Source organism: Triticum dicoccoides, chromosome 7A, assembly GCF_002162155.2.
Source record: "Triticum dicoccoides isolate Atlit2015 ecotype Zavitan chromosome 7A, WEW_v2.0, whole genome shotgun sequence".
In the NCBI taxonomy this organism is placed as follows: domain Eukaryota; kingdom Viridiplantae; phylum Streptophyta; class Magnoliopsida; order Poales; family Poaceae; genus Triticum; species Triticum dicoccoides.
Genome location: NC_041392.1, coordinates 716,630,984 through 716,647,664, shown reverse-complemented (window position 1 = coordinate 716,647,664; position 16,681 = coordinate 716,630,984). Strand labels below are relative to the sequence as shown.

The 16,681-nt window shown below is 46.0% G+C and overlaps 1 protein-coding gene and 1 pseudogene across 1 annotated transcript; one reads left to right on the top strand and one right to left on the bottom strand.

Moving 5' to 3' along the window:
- Nucleotides 1-1,538: 1,538 nt before the first annotated feature.
- Nucleotides 1,539-6,356, bottom strand: LOC119334621 (annotated as a pseudogene).
- Nucleotides 6,357-6,543: 187 nt separating this feature from the next.
- On the top strand, nt 6,544-9,176 carry LOC119328078 (disease resistance protein RGA4-like). The gene is made up of 3 exons (XM_037601116.1): nt 6,544-6,683; nt 6,765-8,797; nt 8,925-9,176. Exon 2 carries the CDS (start codon nt 6,816-6,818, stop codon nt 8,262-8,264), a length of 1,449 nt encoding a protein of 482 aa, XP_037457013.1. The 5' UTR covers nt 6,544-6,683; nt 6,765-6,815; the 3' UTR covers nt 8,265-8,797; nt 8,925-9,176.
- Nucleotides 9,177-16,681: the final 7,505 nt, after the last annotated feature.

The window sequence follows — 16,681 nt, the reverse complement described above, 5'->3', positions numbered from 1 at the left end:
TAGCTATCGGAACCCTTTTATAGGATAAGACCAGAACACATAGAATGATCAATTTGTGCATATGCACAAAACACACAGCAGCTGCCGCCTCCTCTCCCAAGAAAAAAGCTTAGGATATTGTGGGTTTGCCAAGATGGCGAGACACCTTGCTTCTGTTTCGAAATAGTTATTGACATAGATGTAAGCCTAATTATAGTGTCCCTGTTTGAACTCCAGCGAGTGCAATGGCATTCGCAGCACCTGAAAACCTGGTAGTGTTTTGTGAGGTTCTTTGAATTTATTAGGTAGTTAGTGCAAAACAGTAGTTAGATTAGCAGTGTTTCTGCAGTGCTTTCATCATTCTGGAGATGAATCTGATTTTCTTCTCTTTTTGTCGTGTGAGAAGATCAGTAGTTAATCATTACTATTCTCATTGATTAGCTATCGGAACCTTTTTATAGGATAAGACCAGAACACATAGAATGATCAATTTGTGCATATGCACAAAACACACAGCAGCTGCCGCCTCCTCTCCCAAGAAAAAAGCTTAGGATATTGTGGGTTTGCCAAGATGGCGAGACACCTTGCTTCTGTTTCGAAATAGTTATTGACATAGATGTAAGCCTAATTATAGTGTCCCTGTTTGAACTCCAGCGAGTGCAATGGCATTCGCAGCACCTGAAAACCTGGTAGTGTTTTGTGAGGTTCTTTGAATTTATTAGGTAGTTAGTGCAAAACAGTAGTTAGATTAGCAGTGTTTCTGCAGTGCTTTCATCATTCTGGAGATGAATCTGATTTTCTTCTCTTTTTGTCGTGTGAGAAGATCAGTAGTTAATCATTACTATTCTCATTGATTAGCTATCGGAACCTTTTTATAGGATAAGACCAGAACACATAGAATGATCAATTTGTGCATATGCACAAAACACACAGCAGCTGCCGCCTCCTCTCCCAAGAAAAAAGCTTAGGATATTGTGGGTTTGCCAAGATGGCGAGACACCTTGCTTCTGTTTCGAAATAGTTATTGACATAGATGTAAGCCTAATTATAGTGTCCCTGTTTGAACTCCAGCGAGTGCAATGGCATTCGCAGCACCTGAAAACCTGGTAGTGTTTTGTGAGTGTTCAATAAATTTGCATTGTTTGATGTACTCATGATGAGTGGTGAATTTAGGTTTGTGGGATTTGTCAATCCCGATCGAGATTTTTAATGCTGATTCCTGAGTTCTGCTCTGGTGATGTTGGTAGAATTCACGTGTTGAATTTCAAATTTTAGTTGATATTGTTTTGGGGTTTGGAGGCTGTGCTTGGGCGCTATTCTGGTGCTGTGCTCATGACTCCTATGCCACACAAGCCCTATTTGTTTTGTCTTAAAACCTAAGTAAGTCACTCAGAGCACTCAAATTCTCTAATTATTTACAACAGAAACATTCTTTCCTTTTCTCGTATGACATATATGTTTATCTCTTCTCCACTTCAAACATATCGATCATGTAGCTCGCGGCATGGTCACAGAAGTATCAAGTGTATAATGCCAGCCTATAAGGCTGTGTGCATCACTCAGAGGCCGAGGGGTACATCCTCTTTTCGATTTTTTTTTAAATGCCAGCCTATAAGATAACACAGTACAGAACTGAGTGCACAAGAAAATTGGACATGTGTACATACGGATGTAGAATAGATGCTGTAATATTTAGACAGCTGATCAGTTTGGATGGCATCAGGGTGGGGACTGCTCCTCGGATGCCCGTTCGTCCCGCTGCACGGTTCACCGCTTGGTGCATCGTCTCGACGCACCGTCTGTCCGTCGGATGTCCCCGGCACTAATAAGCGGGATGATGCGCTCAACCCCTTGCTTGGGTCAGGGATGAAAATAAGCACCTGGCCCAGTTCTGAGTTTGAATAAGTTAGATTCCAGCACAAGAGAGTTTCTAGAGGGAAGAAAGTAGGTATCGGATGGACTTCATGACAAGAAAGAACAGATCGACACTCTCTTATGTCCTTAGGAAAATCATACTAAGAGCTTAGAAAACTTGAGCAAGGCTGTAAATGGTACATTAACAGTGTCATCTTTTTTTGGTGCACGAAGAAGAAATAATCATACCAAAAGCTTAGCGCTTGGGTTGGGGCGGGCTCGTGGGTCGGGGAGGGCTGATGCGGGAGCCATGTGGCCTCGACCTTGGTGGGCTGTTGCGGGAGGAAGATGGCAACGGCTTTGATGGGCTAGAGCTGGTGGGAGGCGGTACTGCTGCCCTTGGTGGTGGTACTGCCTTTGATAATGCTCTGGCCCACATTGGTGTGCTCCTCGATGCCGCTTTGTAGTGCGTTGGTGCGGTCATTGGTGGCCACCATTGTTGAGGCCTGTCCCTTGTTGCATATTGTTTGCCATCTTGGCCTCTGGCAGACCTGTCACGATTGAAGGAAAAATGATGAACGCCCTGTTGAGGTCTCTTTTGGTTCATTGAATAGGCATATCATCAAAATTGGAAAATCATATGAAGTGAGGTGACAAGTATGTCAAATTCTTTAAAGATTCATCTGATTCATAGCATATGATTTTTTTTCATTGGGTTTGGGTCTAGGCTAATGCTTTTTTTTTTCCTTTGAAATAGAAAGGATTGGTTTCTATGCTGGACAGGAATGAGATTCTATTCCTACAAAGAAATCCTTTTATAAAATTCCTATCCTTTAAAACCCCTACAAAATTCTTGTAAACGGAAGAAAAAGCCGTACCTGCTTTCCTTGCCTTCTTGATTCTCGTGAGTCGCGGTGTTCTCATCCTCCTCACCATCAAAAATCACATCCACAAATTTGATTCTCATCCTAGGAGAGTTGGGGTGATTCCTGACGACAGCCTCCAATGTCGACTCGGCAACTTTTACGTTGAAGTTGTCAGCAGCCCCAGCGCCAAGTCTTACACATACATCCGTAAGGCTTCTCAAGTGACTCAAGCCTACAGTTTCAATGGTATCCGATCTCCATTCTTTTGAGTTGAATCCTAGGTTGAGGTTTTGGAGTCTGCGCATTGCTCCCTGTGCAAATGACAGGCATGGTGCAGCGCACAAGAACTTGAAGTACGTGAGTCTATAGAATCCCCCGTCAGTCATGATCATCTTTTCTGTGGGAGTTGTCTGATTATACAGGGTGAGAGCAGCGAGGGCTGGCATTCTTTCCAGGATTTCGATACCACTCGTCGACAGACTCCTAATTGCAATCTTTAGGATGCAGAGTTTCCTTAGCTCTCCAAACCACTTAGGTATGCAGAAGAAGATGCAGCAGTGCCGCGACAGCTCGATCCTCTGTAGAAGCAGGTCTGGAGGAGGAGACGCCATGTTAAAGCCATCAGGGGGAATAATTATGCTTGCAGGTGCAGCCTGAGCATCATCCTCATGAGAGGAGACTGAAGCAGCCACCAAAGTTATGGTGTGCAAGTAGCTAAGCTTCTCAACAATCGAGCCTAAGATTTGCACATTCTTTTTCAGAGTTTCTGCTCGCTGTACCATAGAACAGGTGAGCTCGAGATCCTGGAGGTTAGAATTCTCTGTTATGGAACGGATGATACCAAAATACGACATGCGATGAGATGACATGTGGGCTACTCCTTGAGACAGAATAGACTCGCTCAGGAAGGTGAGCTGGCTGAACAGTATAACAGGTGAGGTGAAGATCCTGCAGATTGGTCAGCCGTACAAGATCTAACAAATTCAGTGGTGAGCAAGCTAAGGCCAAGATACCCTAGAGAGCGAACAGATCTCACGCGGGCAACTTCTTGGGGCAGAATAGACTCGCTCGGAAGGCGAAGGTGCAGTAACCTCTCCAGATTATCCATATCTGATGGAACAGCAAACAATCTTGCATCTACTTCCAGTGTCTCCAAGTATCGGAGCATTCCAATCCTGTCTGGAAGTTTGACGGTGATATTACATTCAATCTTGAGATACTTCAGAAGAGAAAGCTTTGTGATTCCAATGAGGTCAAAAATCTCATTGTCTTCATCAGCCCAAATATGAAGATTCAGAATACAGAAATCCATAATCCATAATGGAAGGAGGCGCACACTTGAAGAAACCCCAATATGCAAGTGACCGAACTTTCGATGTTATGATGGTTTCTGGAATGTATGCGCTTTTTACCCCTCCAAACTGGATGGATAATCGACGAACTTTATCAGTGTTTGCTAGAATTGATTCAGAATAGTCCACAGTGGTGACAAAATTCTCCTCCAAGGATTTGGACCTAATAAAATCCAGTACCAAATGGTGAACCGTACATGACAACACCTCGCCAATATGATTGGTGTCCACTGCTTGGACCATTGCTCTGCTGACAAGCTCATCAAAATAACCCTCAGCAATTTTCATTGTGACTGTCCCTTCCACATCACCGAAAAAACCTTCGGCTACCCAGTGCCTCACCAACTCAGCCTTCTTCATCACGTAGCCCTGTGGATACATACTCAGATATAGCAAGCATGTCCTCAAACCAGGTGGAAGACTATTGTAGATAAGGTTTAAAACATCGTTCATCCCTTCGGAAGTAGAGGAAAAAGAATTCTGTATGTGCCTCCAATCCTCCATGACGATGCTTAATTCGCTTGCTAACAGACCAGCTATACTTACAATTGCTAATGGTAAACCTTCACATTTCCTGATAATCTCGTATGAGACTTCTTTGGTAGCTGGAGAACAACCATCTCCAGGGGCAGAGCTAAACACCCTACGGAAGAATAACTTTCGAGATTCATATTCATCAAGAAGTTCCATCTTATATATACGGACCGAGTGATAACCAGAGCATGCCAGTGCTACGTCATGCACTTGTGTAGTTGTTATTATTCTGCTGCCGTGACCACCACGAGGAAAAGCGCGGCTAACAATATGCCATACCGATGCAGTCCATAAATCATCAAGTACGATGAAGTACCTGCATAATTTTGTATGTTAGGTCAGAACAAAAAAAAAACAAATTATATATATCTTGCTCAAGTGGAAGCATATATATTAATTTGCCTGCGTTCACCTGAGCAAGTGCTACAATTTTCTTTTGCGGGTAAACACCCATTAATAATATTCATAATTTCTCAAAATGCTTGGCAGTGCCTGACACGCCATAACCGGAACCTCGTAAAATATGTCTATGCTTTTATTTATGAGAAGAGAACACATAATTTGCTTATTTAGACAGTATAGTTGAGATTAATCACCCTTTGCCTTGGAGATGCTTGCTGATAGCACCAATAAGGTCCAGCACATCAGGAAAGCCAGGGGGCCATGGTGCCTTCAGTTGTGCGAGCATGCTGGTAAGGATCCCCCTCATATCTGGATTCTGAGACGCACTTACGAAAGCCCGGCACTGAAATTTCCCTCCATGCTTGTGATACAAGGTTCTGGCAGCTGTTGTCTTTCCAACACCTGAAAGAAGATGAAAGAAACTTGGCATATGTTCTAGCTAGTATTAATGGGCCGGGCAGAAAAAGACTTGAGACATTCGAGTTGAAGATAGTTTATTGTACCTGCACATCCAATTATAGGTATCACCTTGAGTGTCTTGTCGTCGACATCGTCGTCTAAAGCTAGCAGCTCGACAAGCTTGTTTGGGGCCTCCACGACCACGGCACCAGGTGTGGTACAGACACCCAAGGAACCCGACACCCGGGCCAAAGCTTTGGAGAAGCGGCGGTCGAAGGCTTCCTGCGTGTCAGACCGGGTGGTCTTGGGAGACCACTGGAAACCTCTGCGTCTTTCCCTTGCATCAATGGCACGAGCAAGTAAGCCTGAATAAACAGCCTTGGCACGATCAGGTAACTCTGAAAAATCAGGACGATCTCGAGCACTTTGGACGAAGTTGAGGTAATCCTGCGTGTCATAACAAAGCTCCCGAACTATCTTCATCCACCATCTGGCCATGAAGCTAGCGCCGTCGTCTTTCGACATACTCTTCAGGGGGATGCATACTTCCCTGAGAGCATCTCGAAGAAGACGAAGCTCCTCTGCACCGAGAAGACTCTGTCCGGAAGAATCAAGATCCCGGAGGAGGAGGACCGACGGACCCAGCATAACAGTAACATGAGCTTGCATCGCTGCTTGAAGATCAGGGTCGGCCGCTATCCTCGCCATCAGGAGCACGGCATCTAGAGCCTCCATCTGCGCCAGCGCCATCTCCATCTGAAGCAAGAACCACGAATGATTATCGACTCCTCAAAGACAACCAGATGATTAGTTTTTGTTTGTACTCCCTCCGTTCTAGATACATTCATTTTCGAGACAAGTAATTCCGAACGGAGGGAGTAGTTGTCTATGGATGCACGACAAAGGAAGCTCGGGAGGGAAACAGTACCAGGGAAATCTCGATTTTGACGAGGCTATCAGATGGCAGAGAAAGTAGTGCGTGGACAAAGTGAAACAACACAACTCAACAGGCCCCTATCCCCTCTACATACACGGGAAAGGAGAGGAAGGATTTGGGTGCTTAGAAGACCGGACCTGTGAGCTGTGAGTGAACCGGCCAAGCAACTGGTTCACCGGTTCGCCTCTGCTCCATGGAACCACCGCTCGTCCAAAAAAACCGTCTCTCATGTCAATTTTTTTTCTGAACAACAGTATAGGACAGGATTTTTTTTTGATAGAAAGAATTGTAATGACCATGAGTCGACCATCAAGTCACCGCAGCTGAGAGGAGAACTCTGAAGCTCCCTCCTCCACCAAGGTAGAGAAGTTCTGCCCCCTTCCCTCTCCTTCCCTCTTCCATTTCAGGCAACACTAACCCCTATTTGCCGTGCATATGCAGATCTAGGGAGGACAGGAGGAGTGATCTGTGGACGCAAGGAAAGAGAGATCGATGGAGTTTGCTGTGGCGGCATTTAGCGCGGTAGCTGGGGTCGCCGTGTTGAAGCTAAACGGCGTGAAGGGGAGGCCGAACACCGATGCTAGGAGCATCAGTGCGGATCTCAACTCGATCAAAGCTACCATGCTAGATCATGCCGACCATGTACGGCCTATGAGTTTCTTGCGGGCAGAATATTTTGCACAACTGAGGGCCTTGGCATGTGACATCGAAGACTGTATAGACTGCTTCAACGCCAAGATGACGACCGATGCTGATTTTGCAGACAAAATTGCCCGACTCAAGGAGAGCTCAAAGGGAACGACTCACCGGATACATACGTTTGGCTTTATTCCTGTACAAGGGGCTGCAGCACAAGAGCCTGCTGCTGCTGTCCCGGCAGAGATTGAGAATCTTCAGTGTTTGATGAGGGGTAAACATGATGGTGATTACCTCAACTGCTTGCTATATTTCTGCTTGTTCCCACCCAATTATCATGTCAGGACTAAGCCCCTCATGAGGAGATGGACGGCGGAAGGGCTAGTAGGAAGAGAACAATCCGCAATCAGCAATTTGGACAAGTTCATGGAGTCCAGTATCATCAGGTCCACCCAGAAAAGCAGCAATGGGAAGGTGAAGAGATGCCAGCCTACTGGCGACACGATTCGTCAGTACATCTCCCAACGGTCCATGTCCGAGAATTTCATACTGTTATGTCACGGTGCGTCTGCCGAAATGCCGGAGGGACACCCTCGCAGGCTATCTGTGCATCCTTGTGCAAATGTTCCACTGAATTTGCCTGAGAGTTTATCTGATGTCCGGACGTTGGCGGTATTCTCTACTGCTGCGGGGGATCTCGATGAAGATGTTCTACGTTTTTCCAATTATAAAGTGCTGCGAGTGCTGGATTTAAAAGAATGTGCTCACCTGAGTGATGGCCATATTCAGGCTATCTACAACCAGGAGCTGATGAAATACCTGAGCATCAAATCAGGCATCATTGATCGGGTTCCAAGGGAAATCGGGAAGCTGAATCAGCTAGAGACACTCGACCTGAGTGGAAGCTCAAATTGTGACGATGCTGATGGAATAGTGACGGTGTACAAAGAAGTCCTCCTGCTTCCCAAACTGAAGCACCTCCTTGGCAAGTTCCAGCTTTCTAGAAGGGATTTCTTTGTTTGGAGATCAGATGTAGAGAGGTTTCTGAGAGCTAATAAGAGTGTGCTGGAGACGCTGTCAGGATTTGTCATCGGTGGGAGAAATGGATTTCAACAGCTGCTGAGTCTTATGCGGCAGTTGCGGAAGGTGAAGATATGGTGCAAATCCGACGCAAGCCAAGAAAACCTGGGAGTTCTTTCAAAGGCCATTAGGAAATCATCGGTGATGGCGCCGGAGCGCCTCATCTTAAGCGGTCCCTGTCGATCGACTTCGGAGCATGCCCGAGAGAGTTCGTGGATGAAATAGACGCAGTCGCGGGCAAGCTCGATTCGCTCAAGCTGCACGGTCAATTGAGCCAACTCCCTCCGTTTGTTGCAGAGCTAAGTGCACTTGAGGAGCTGTGCCTTTGGTCGACTGGCCTGCGTTGGGAGGTTATTCGAGAAGGGCTGAGCTTCGTGGGGGGACTGAAATATCTCAAGCTTATTGAAGACAACCTCGGGCTCATCGACATATGGTATGATCACCTCATAAGCATTGGGCGGTTATCCATCGTGTTCAATGATCCAATGCTAATAGACATAATGATCCAAGATGGCGCGCTGCCTTGTCTTGTGTCGCTTCATATCATCTGTCCACAGCTGCTCCTTCTTCCTGGAAGAGCACTTGGTATCAAAATCGCACACATGACTCAGCTGAATGAAGTCGCACTCCATCCTGACGTCGACGTTGGAATAAAAGCCGAATGGCAACGCGCTGTCGATGGCCATACTAATAGGCCCGTACCTGTCCTTTTGTCCATTGAAGGACCCTGATCAATAATGCATACCTCATCAAACAAGGTCAGTCCTCTACTCTTCCCCTCTTTTGTTTCCACTCGAAGTATCTTCCCTCAAAAAAAAAGAAGTATCTTCCATTATTTGAGCTAATTAATTAGAGCATATATACTCTTTCACTATGCTTGTGCAGTCGGTGCAAATCAACAATGGAGCCACCTCCGGTGTGCATTGCTGCCAACTTAAGTTGAATGCTGCTGCTCTCCTTGTGTTATGGTTTTCTTCTTATTGTTACTATTATAATTTATCACAAGGTTTACCACATGTTTTTTACCTTCTTCAAATTATTATTTGCGTGCGTACAATCGGTTGCATAATTTTTTAGAGGGATGAATCCTTACTCTTGCTGTACATCTTATTGTATTCCTCCGAGTGAAGAACTTTTCTATTAACTGGTGTATCATGTTTACTTTTTATCATTATTTAGTCTTGTGTTTTGTATGTTCAACAAGCTTATCTCAACTTGGGGATTGATTTTAGTTGTGTCACTTCATACACATTGTCAAGATCAACATGCTATTTTGCAAGGCAGGGTCTGGTAGGAATAAAGGATTTTTCACAAAAAAACATAAGAAATGAATCACACGGAAACAATTTGTGGTGTCCTTTGAATTGTATTATTGGCTTTGAAAATTTCTTTGGGAATCCTTTCTTTGCTTCATATTTTGGAGAATCTAAACATTTGCTCAAACCTCATGCTTTCATTTTCTTTGAGATGTCCAATCAACACATGTTGTTGTCTTCTCTCTCTCTCTCTCTCTCTCTCTCTCTCTCTCTCTCTGATGACAAGTCATATTGAATTCTACAAGAATCAAAAACACATAATTTGTAACAAAAATTGTTTGATTGCACAACAAGAAAAATGCAGGAACTTTTCATTAGCATTAGGTGCAGCGCATAGTTTGTCATAGAAACAAAGAAAATTTCTATGAGCATTGACTCAGTCAAAAATTTCCTTTGAAATTGCATGCAAAATAGGTCATATTTTTTCTAAGACGCACCGCTAGTGATTAGAATGTCGCCTCCGACTGAAAAAATAATTTGCATTAAGTGGTACCACCACCCTCCTAACCATCAAGCCACAAGTTGGTGCTCATTAGTATGGTTTCTAATCATACAAAACAAACAATCTATATAGAAAAAAAAATCAAGGAATTGATTCCTTCAAAATTCCTGTAGAATTCCTTCAAACCAAATCGTCACCCGGATTTCATGTAGGGATCTACAAGACATGGCATTCAATTCCTTATATAAATATTATTCTTGTGTTTCTGCTATCGTGTGCAAACATTTTCTAAACAATACCAATGTAAAAAAAATCTAAGCTGGTGTGCTTTTTATTATTGCGTCATGTTGTATGCTTTTCAAATACTTATGTGTTCAAAGTTCAAACCCTGTTGTGTGAAAATAAATGTGGATGGCATTTTCTGACGTGTGGAACATAGTGGGCAATGGTGACAAGATCTTAAGGGTGATCTTATTTTTGTGGTCACCAGTTATCAAGCATGACAACGAAGCGATTCAGACTGAAAGTGTGACATTAATCCAGAATACATATTGTGGAGTACATGGGTATTATTCGTGCCTTTTGAAGGTCCTTTTCGGGGAAGCAAACCATCTTATAAATTTGGATTTTATTGAACATAATGTTTTTCGATCTACATAGTGTCTTATTGATAGTTTTCCACCACAGGGCATCATTAATTTCTTAACCGAGGGTCAAACTCTCTTCTAGTTGTATTGACTTGTTGTGACATGAGACCAATAAGAAAGTTTTCTTTGTCAGAGGAAAGGGAGTATGTGTGAGTAGGGCTGCAAACGAGTCGAGTTCGAGCGTGTTGGACTAGACTCGGCCTAGCTTATACTAAAATTTGAGCAAGCTCGGTATAAAGTGGCTCGTGCTCAGCTTGTAACGATCTCGAGCTAGTTTCGAGCTAAATAATTTTTTTAGTAATATAATGCAAAAAAGGCCACAACACAACATAAGAAACCACTGTAAAAATTGACTTATTGAATACTAGTGCCTCCACTCTAAAAATTTGGCCAAGAATAATAGGATATTTGACACAAACGGCTGACCACGTACCATATTGATGCTAAATTATCTCCGTGCTTAATTAAGCTTCCATGTTTGCTAGTAGCTAAAATGGAGAAAAATGTACATAACACATATGATAATAAATTATCTTATTTTATTTAAATATATATCAAGATTATTTCATATAATTATACGATATCGAGCTAGAATTGAGCGAGCCAATGTGAGCTTAAGATCATCTCGTTTGTTGATCGAGCTACAAAAAGTGCTCATACTCAGCCCATTTCTTTCTTTTTGAGTCGATCTTGAGTCGAGCTAAAATTCTAGTCGATCTCAAGTAGCTCACGAGTCTCGAGCTAAAATCTAGTCGATCTCGAGTAGCTCATGAGTCTCGAGCTAAAATTCTAGTCGATCTCGAGTAGCTCAGGAGTCTCGAGCTTTTCTTGCAGCCCTATGTGTGAGTCATAATGTAACACTTCCAGTGTCATACTACAGTAACCCTCTGTGATTAAACTAATCATTTTCCCAAACAGTTCTTAATCACCTTTGTTCAATACCCATTTGGAAATTCCAGTCAAATCAAATTCAAGTGAAGTTTGAAGTTGCCCAAAAGTTGCTGGAAAAATGTTCATCATTTGTCAAAAATTCCATAACAATTATTTGTTAAGGAACACAACATCACTCTTGTGCAAAGATGAGCATTAGTAATTAAAACAACACCAATTCAGCATTTTTAAATGCCATCCTATTTATGAAAAATACCAAATGAATTCTTCTGGCCTCCAAAATATTTGTGGCACTGTCTAATATCACCAAGGAATAAAAGGGGCACTTCCCATAGTTTTCCAAAGAAAATGGCATGTCCAATATTTTCTTACCCATCTCTGATTATAAAAAAAACCCAGAAAAGCAAAGCTGTTTAAATAAAAGAGAAAACCCCTTGTATCCCCCACTGGGCCTTAGCTACATGGGAAGCCCAAACCAGCAGCCCACCTCCCCCGGTCGCCTCCCTCCTCTCTGTTCCCCTGACCGAGCCACTACAGGGGCTCATCCTCGCCGGATCACTTCACCGGCGACGCCCCGAGGGGATAAGGATCCCCCGCCGCCTCGGTCCTCTCCCCCCGCTCTCCACCGTCGCCCGCACCGCCTCTCCCTCTCCCACCGGACCCCTCCTTGCACTCCCCCTCGTTCCCCACCTCAACCGAACGCCGCCGTCGCCATGGCGGTGCCGTAGCCGCGGCCACTGCCCACCCCGCGCCTCGCCAGCACGTCCACAAGACACGCCGTCGACCTCTACCTCGACTACACCTCGCCATCGAACTCGAGGAGCACCGCAGGCCGCGGATCGAGTCGCCCCCTTCCACCTCGGTCGCCGGCAATCTTCCTCCTCTCCGACGCTCCTGCTGCTCCTAACCTTCCAAGGGCCACCGTGCGTGCCGCTAGGTGAGCTCCTCCGACCCTGCTCCCCTCCTATTAGCCTCGTCACGCGCCGTAGCTAGCTGCTGCTGCGCCTGAGTTCTGTTCGCCACCGACGAGCCCGTGGCCGTGGCCATGGCCTTGTCACGCTCGCCCGAGGCCTCCGCCGTGCTCCTGGTGCTTCCAGGAACACAACACGTGCACACACGCATCCTACGGTGCCCCTTAGCACCTACCTCGACGGGTACCCGAACGCGTCGCCGCCTCCGCTCGCCGCCGTCGTGCTTCCGATGACCAAATGGTCACGGGCTCGCGACCGTTGGCCTCGCCACATTGCATACGCCTTGCCCAGCCTCTCAGCTCGTTCACGAATGCACCGCATCACCTTCGCCGTAGCTCGCCCGAACGCATCGCCGCCAGCGACGCCGCAACTCCCAGCTCCGGCCGCACCAGCCGCTCCAGCCACCACCCTTCGACGCGCGGTCGAGTGGCCGTTCGAACGCGACCAGCCGTGGTCGATTTGGAGCCCCGTAGCGTGATCCCCGTCCGCGCCCGAACTGCCAGCCGCCGCACTCGTCACCGGCGACGTTCCGGCCATCCCTGAGTCCAACTGGTAACGCCATCGCGCGCGCGACGTCAAGCCGCATCGAACGCGCCTAGCCACGGGTCCGGAGACCCACCGTAGCGCGAATCCGAGGCTTGCCGGCGTTCAGCCGCCGCGAAAAGCCTCGTCAGAGCTGTTCCGGCGCCGGCGCCAACGTGGCGCCCACGTGGCTGCGTCTGGGTCACTGGCAACTGGGTCCCGCGGGCCCTGTTGACCAATTGACCGGGTCAACTGTGCTGACTGTGCACGGTTGACCCTGACAAGTGGGTCCCTCCTTTGTTAATTAGTCTAATAAACGTTTTATAAATAAAAGTAATTAGATTAACCTAAACACTCACTCACACCCGGGGCCCACACCCCTAATTAACCCTGCTAGATTAGTTTAATCCACTATTAAGCTAACAGAGGCTGACATGTGGGTCCCAGTGGCCCCACTGCACAGGTTTGACCTGGTCAGCCGCTCTGTTGACTGCTGACGTCATCAACATGTCATGCTGACGTCATATCCCATTTCTGTTAATATTAATAATTCCAGAATATTGTTTAAAACTTTGAAAAATCATATAAAATAATTCGTAACTCGGATGAAAAAGTTTTATACATGAAAGTTGCTCAGAAAAATCCAACGAATCCGAATATGCGGTGCGTTCATGTGTCACATGCTCCTAGCATGCTGAACATGGAACATTCCCCCTCCGGTCATTGTCTGACACAGGTCCGGAACCGGGAATACCTTCCCGGTTGAATTCCCCCTTCACCTATATCGTGTAGCCATACGTTAGGTCACACCCGGCACATCATATTGCCATGTTATGCTTTGTGATGCTGTGTTTGCTTTATATTTGTTATTCTCCCCCCTCTTCTCTCCGGTAGACCCTGAGACCGATGCCGCCCCTGTGATCGACTACGTCGACGATGACACTTCTTCCTTTTCAGCAGAGCTTCCAGGCAAGCAAACCCTCCTTGAGCATTCCGATATCGCCCATTTCTTTCCCTCTCATTCTTGCATTAGAACTGCTACTGCTTTAAGTATGATCCTACTCTGATGCATAGCCTGTTCTTGTTACCTGCTTTCATACCTTACCTTCTTATCCTAAACTGCTTAGTATAGGTTGGTTAGAGATCCAGCAGAGACCCACCTTGTCCCAGTTGCCTCACTTTATGTCCGATGACTCGATCAACATGATCGATGTCCAGGCCCCGACACCGCACATCACCCCCCTAGTTGTATGACTCTGCAGAGTTACCATCGAGTGTCGAGGGTGGAACCTCTTACACCACTCCTGATGGGACCTCTGTAGTGTAGCTATACGGTCGAGGTCATCGAGGGTGATTTCCTCCTTAACCACTTCTGATACGGCTCTATCATGCAACCCCTCAAGTGTGAACCTCGAGGGTGGATCCTCTTACGTTCACCTTGATGATTACATCGAGTGGAATTCACCGGGGGTGATTCCTCGGGTGTTTCCCCTTGATGTTTAGACACACAGTTACTATGGTTACTATGACTTTACACTGAACCATGCTACTAAAGACGGGTCGGCCTTGAGGGGTACCCGCGCGAGCTTAATAGCGAGTGACGTGGAGTCGGGTTAACCTGGAAGGTGCCCGCGAGATAACTACGAGGCGTGGCTAGGCATTCTTAGCCCTTGCCGCAAGTACTCGAGACGGGGCGACGGGGTCACATCGATTGTGAGTCTCTGCTCGTTACCGCGTGCTCCTAATCCACTACGATTTGGAATTTGATCCGAGGGGCCTCTGGCCTGATAGCACTAACCATCACGTGGGCATTGTATGGGCGTTCTGCATCGTATGCATCAGCCGAAGCTTAATAGACATCAGCGACTGAGCGGCGCGCGCCGGGTTGGACTGGTAAGCTCTGATACGTCTCCAACGTATCTATAATTTTTGATTGCTCCATGCTATATTATCTACTGTTTTGGACATTATTGGGCTTTATTATCCACTTTTATATTATTTTTGGGACTAACCTACTAACCGGAGGCCCAACCCAGAATTGCTGTTTTTTTTGCCTATTTTAGGGTTTCGAAGAAAAGGAATATCAAACGGAGTCCAAACGGAATGAAACCTTCGGGAACGTGATTTTCTCAACAAACAAGACCCAGGAGACTTGGACCCTACGTCAAGAAACAAAGGAGGAGGCCACGAGGTAGGGGGGCGCGCCTACCCCCCCAGGCGCGCCCTCCACCCTCGTGGCCCCCCTGTTGCTCCACCGACGTCCTCCTTCCTCCTATATATACCTACGTACCCCCAAACGATCAGATACGGAGCCAAAACCCCAATTCCACTGCCGCAACTTTCTGTATCCACGAGATCCCATCTTGGGGCCTGTTCCGGAGCTCCACCGGAGGGGGCATCGATCACGGAGGGCTTCTACATCATCACCATAGCCCCTCCGATGAAGTGTGAGTAGTTTACTTCAGACCTACGGGTCCATATTTATTAGCTAGATGGCTTCTTCTCTCTTTTTGGATCTCAATACAATGTTCTCCCCCTCTCTTGTGGAGATCTATTCGATGTAATCTTATTTTTGCGGTGTGTTTGTTGAGACCGATGAATTGTGGGTTTATGATCAAGTCTATCTATGAACAATATTTGAATCTTCTCTGAATTCTTTTATGTATGATTGGTTATCTTTGCAAGTCTCTTCGAATTATCAATTTGGTTTGGCCTACTAGATTGATCTATCTTGCAATGGGAGAAGTGCTTAGCTTTGGGTTCAATCTTGCGGTGTTCTTTCCCAGTGACAGTAGGGGCAGCAAGACACGTATTGTATTGTTCCCATCGAGGATAACAAGATGGGGTTTTCATCATATTGCATGAGTTTATCCCTCTACATCATGTCATCTTGCTTAAGGCGTTACTCTGTTTTCATGAACTTAATACTCTAGATGCATGTTGGATAGTGGTCGATGAGTGGAGTAATAGTAGTAGATGCAGGCAGGAGTCGGTTTACTTGTCTTGGACGTGATGCCTATATACATTATCATACCTAGATATTCTCATAACTATGCTCAATTCTGTCAATTGCTCAACAGTAATTTGTTCACCCACCGTAGAATACTTATGCTCTTGAGAGAAGCCACTAGTGAAACCTATGGCCCCGGGGTCTATCTTCATCATATTAATCTTTCAATACTTAATTATTTCCTTTGCTTTTTTCCTTTGCTTTTATTTTACTTTGCATCTTTATCATAAAAATACCAAAAATATTATCTTATCATATCTATCAGATCTCACTCTCGTAAGTGGCCGTGTAGGGATTGACAACCCCTTATCGCGTTGGTTGCGAGGATTTATTTGTTTTGTGCAGGTACGAGGGACTCGCGCGTAGCCTCCTACTGGATCGATACCTTGGTTCTCAAAAACTAAGGGAAATACTTACGCTACTTTGCTGCATCATCCCTTCCTCTTCGGGGAAAACCAACGCAGTGCTCAAGAGGTAGAAAGCTCCTGCCTTTTTAAGGAGGTAGCTAGGTCTGCTCACCAGCCGCCCACGCAACGTGCAGGAGTTCCCGGGGCGATGGCCCAAGACCCCTGGGGGCATAGGTTTAGTCCGGCGTGCTTGAACTCTCTATTAAGCCTAGGCCGGGTTGCGGCGTATTGTTTGGCCAAGGCCGGGCATGACCTAGGAAAGTGTGTCCGGCTGGAGTTAATCGAGCGTGGTGGGTAAGTTGGTGCACCCCTGCAGGGAAGAAAACATCTATCGATAGCCTGTCCTACGGTAACGGACACTTGGAGTTGTATCCCGATCGATACAACTAGAACTGGATACTTGAGAGGAGACATGGATATGAGAAATGGATAGTAT

What these genes read in the sequence shown, in the direction of transcription:
- LOC119328078 (XM_037601116.1), top strand. Translation starts at nt 6,816, where the DNA reads ATGGAGTTTGCTGTGGCGGCATTTAGCGCGGTAGCTGGGGTCGCCGTG.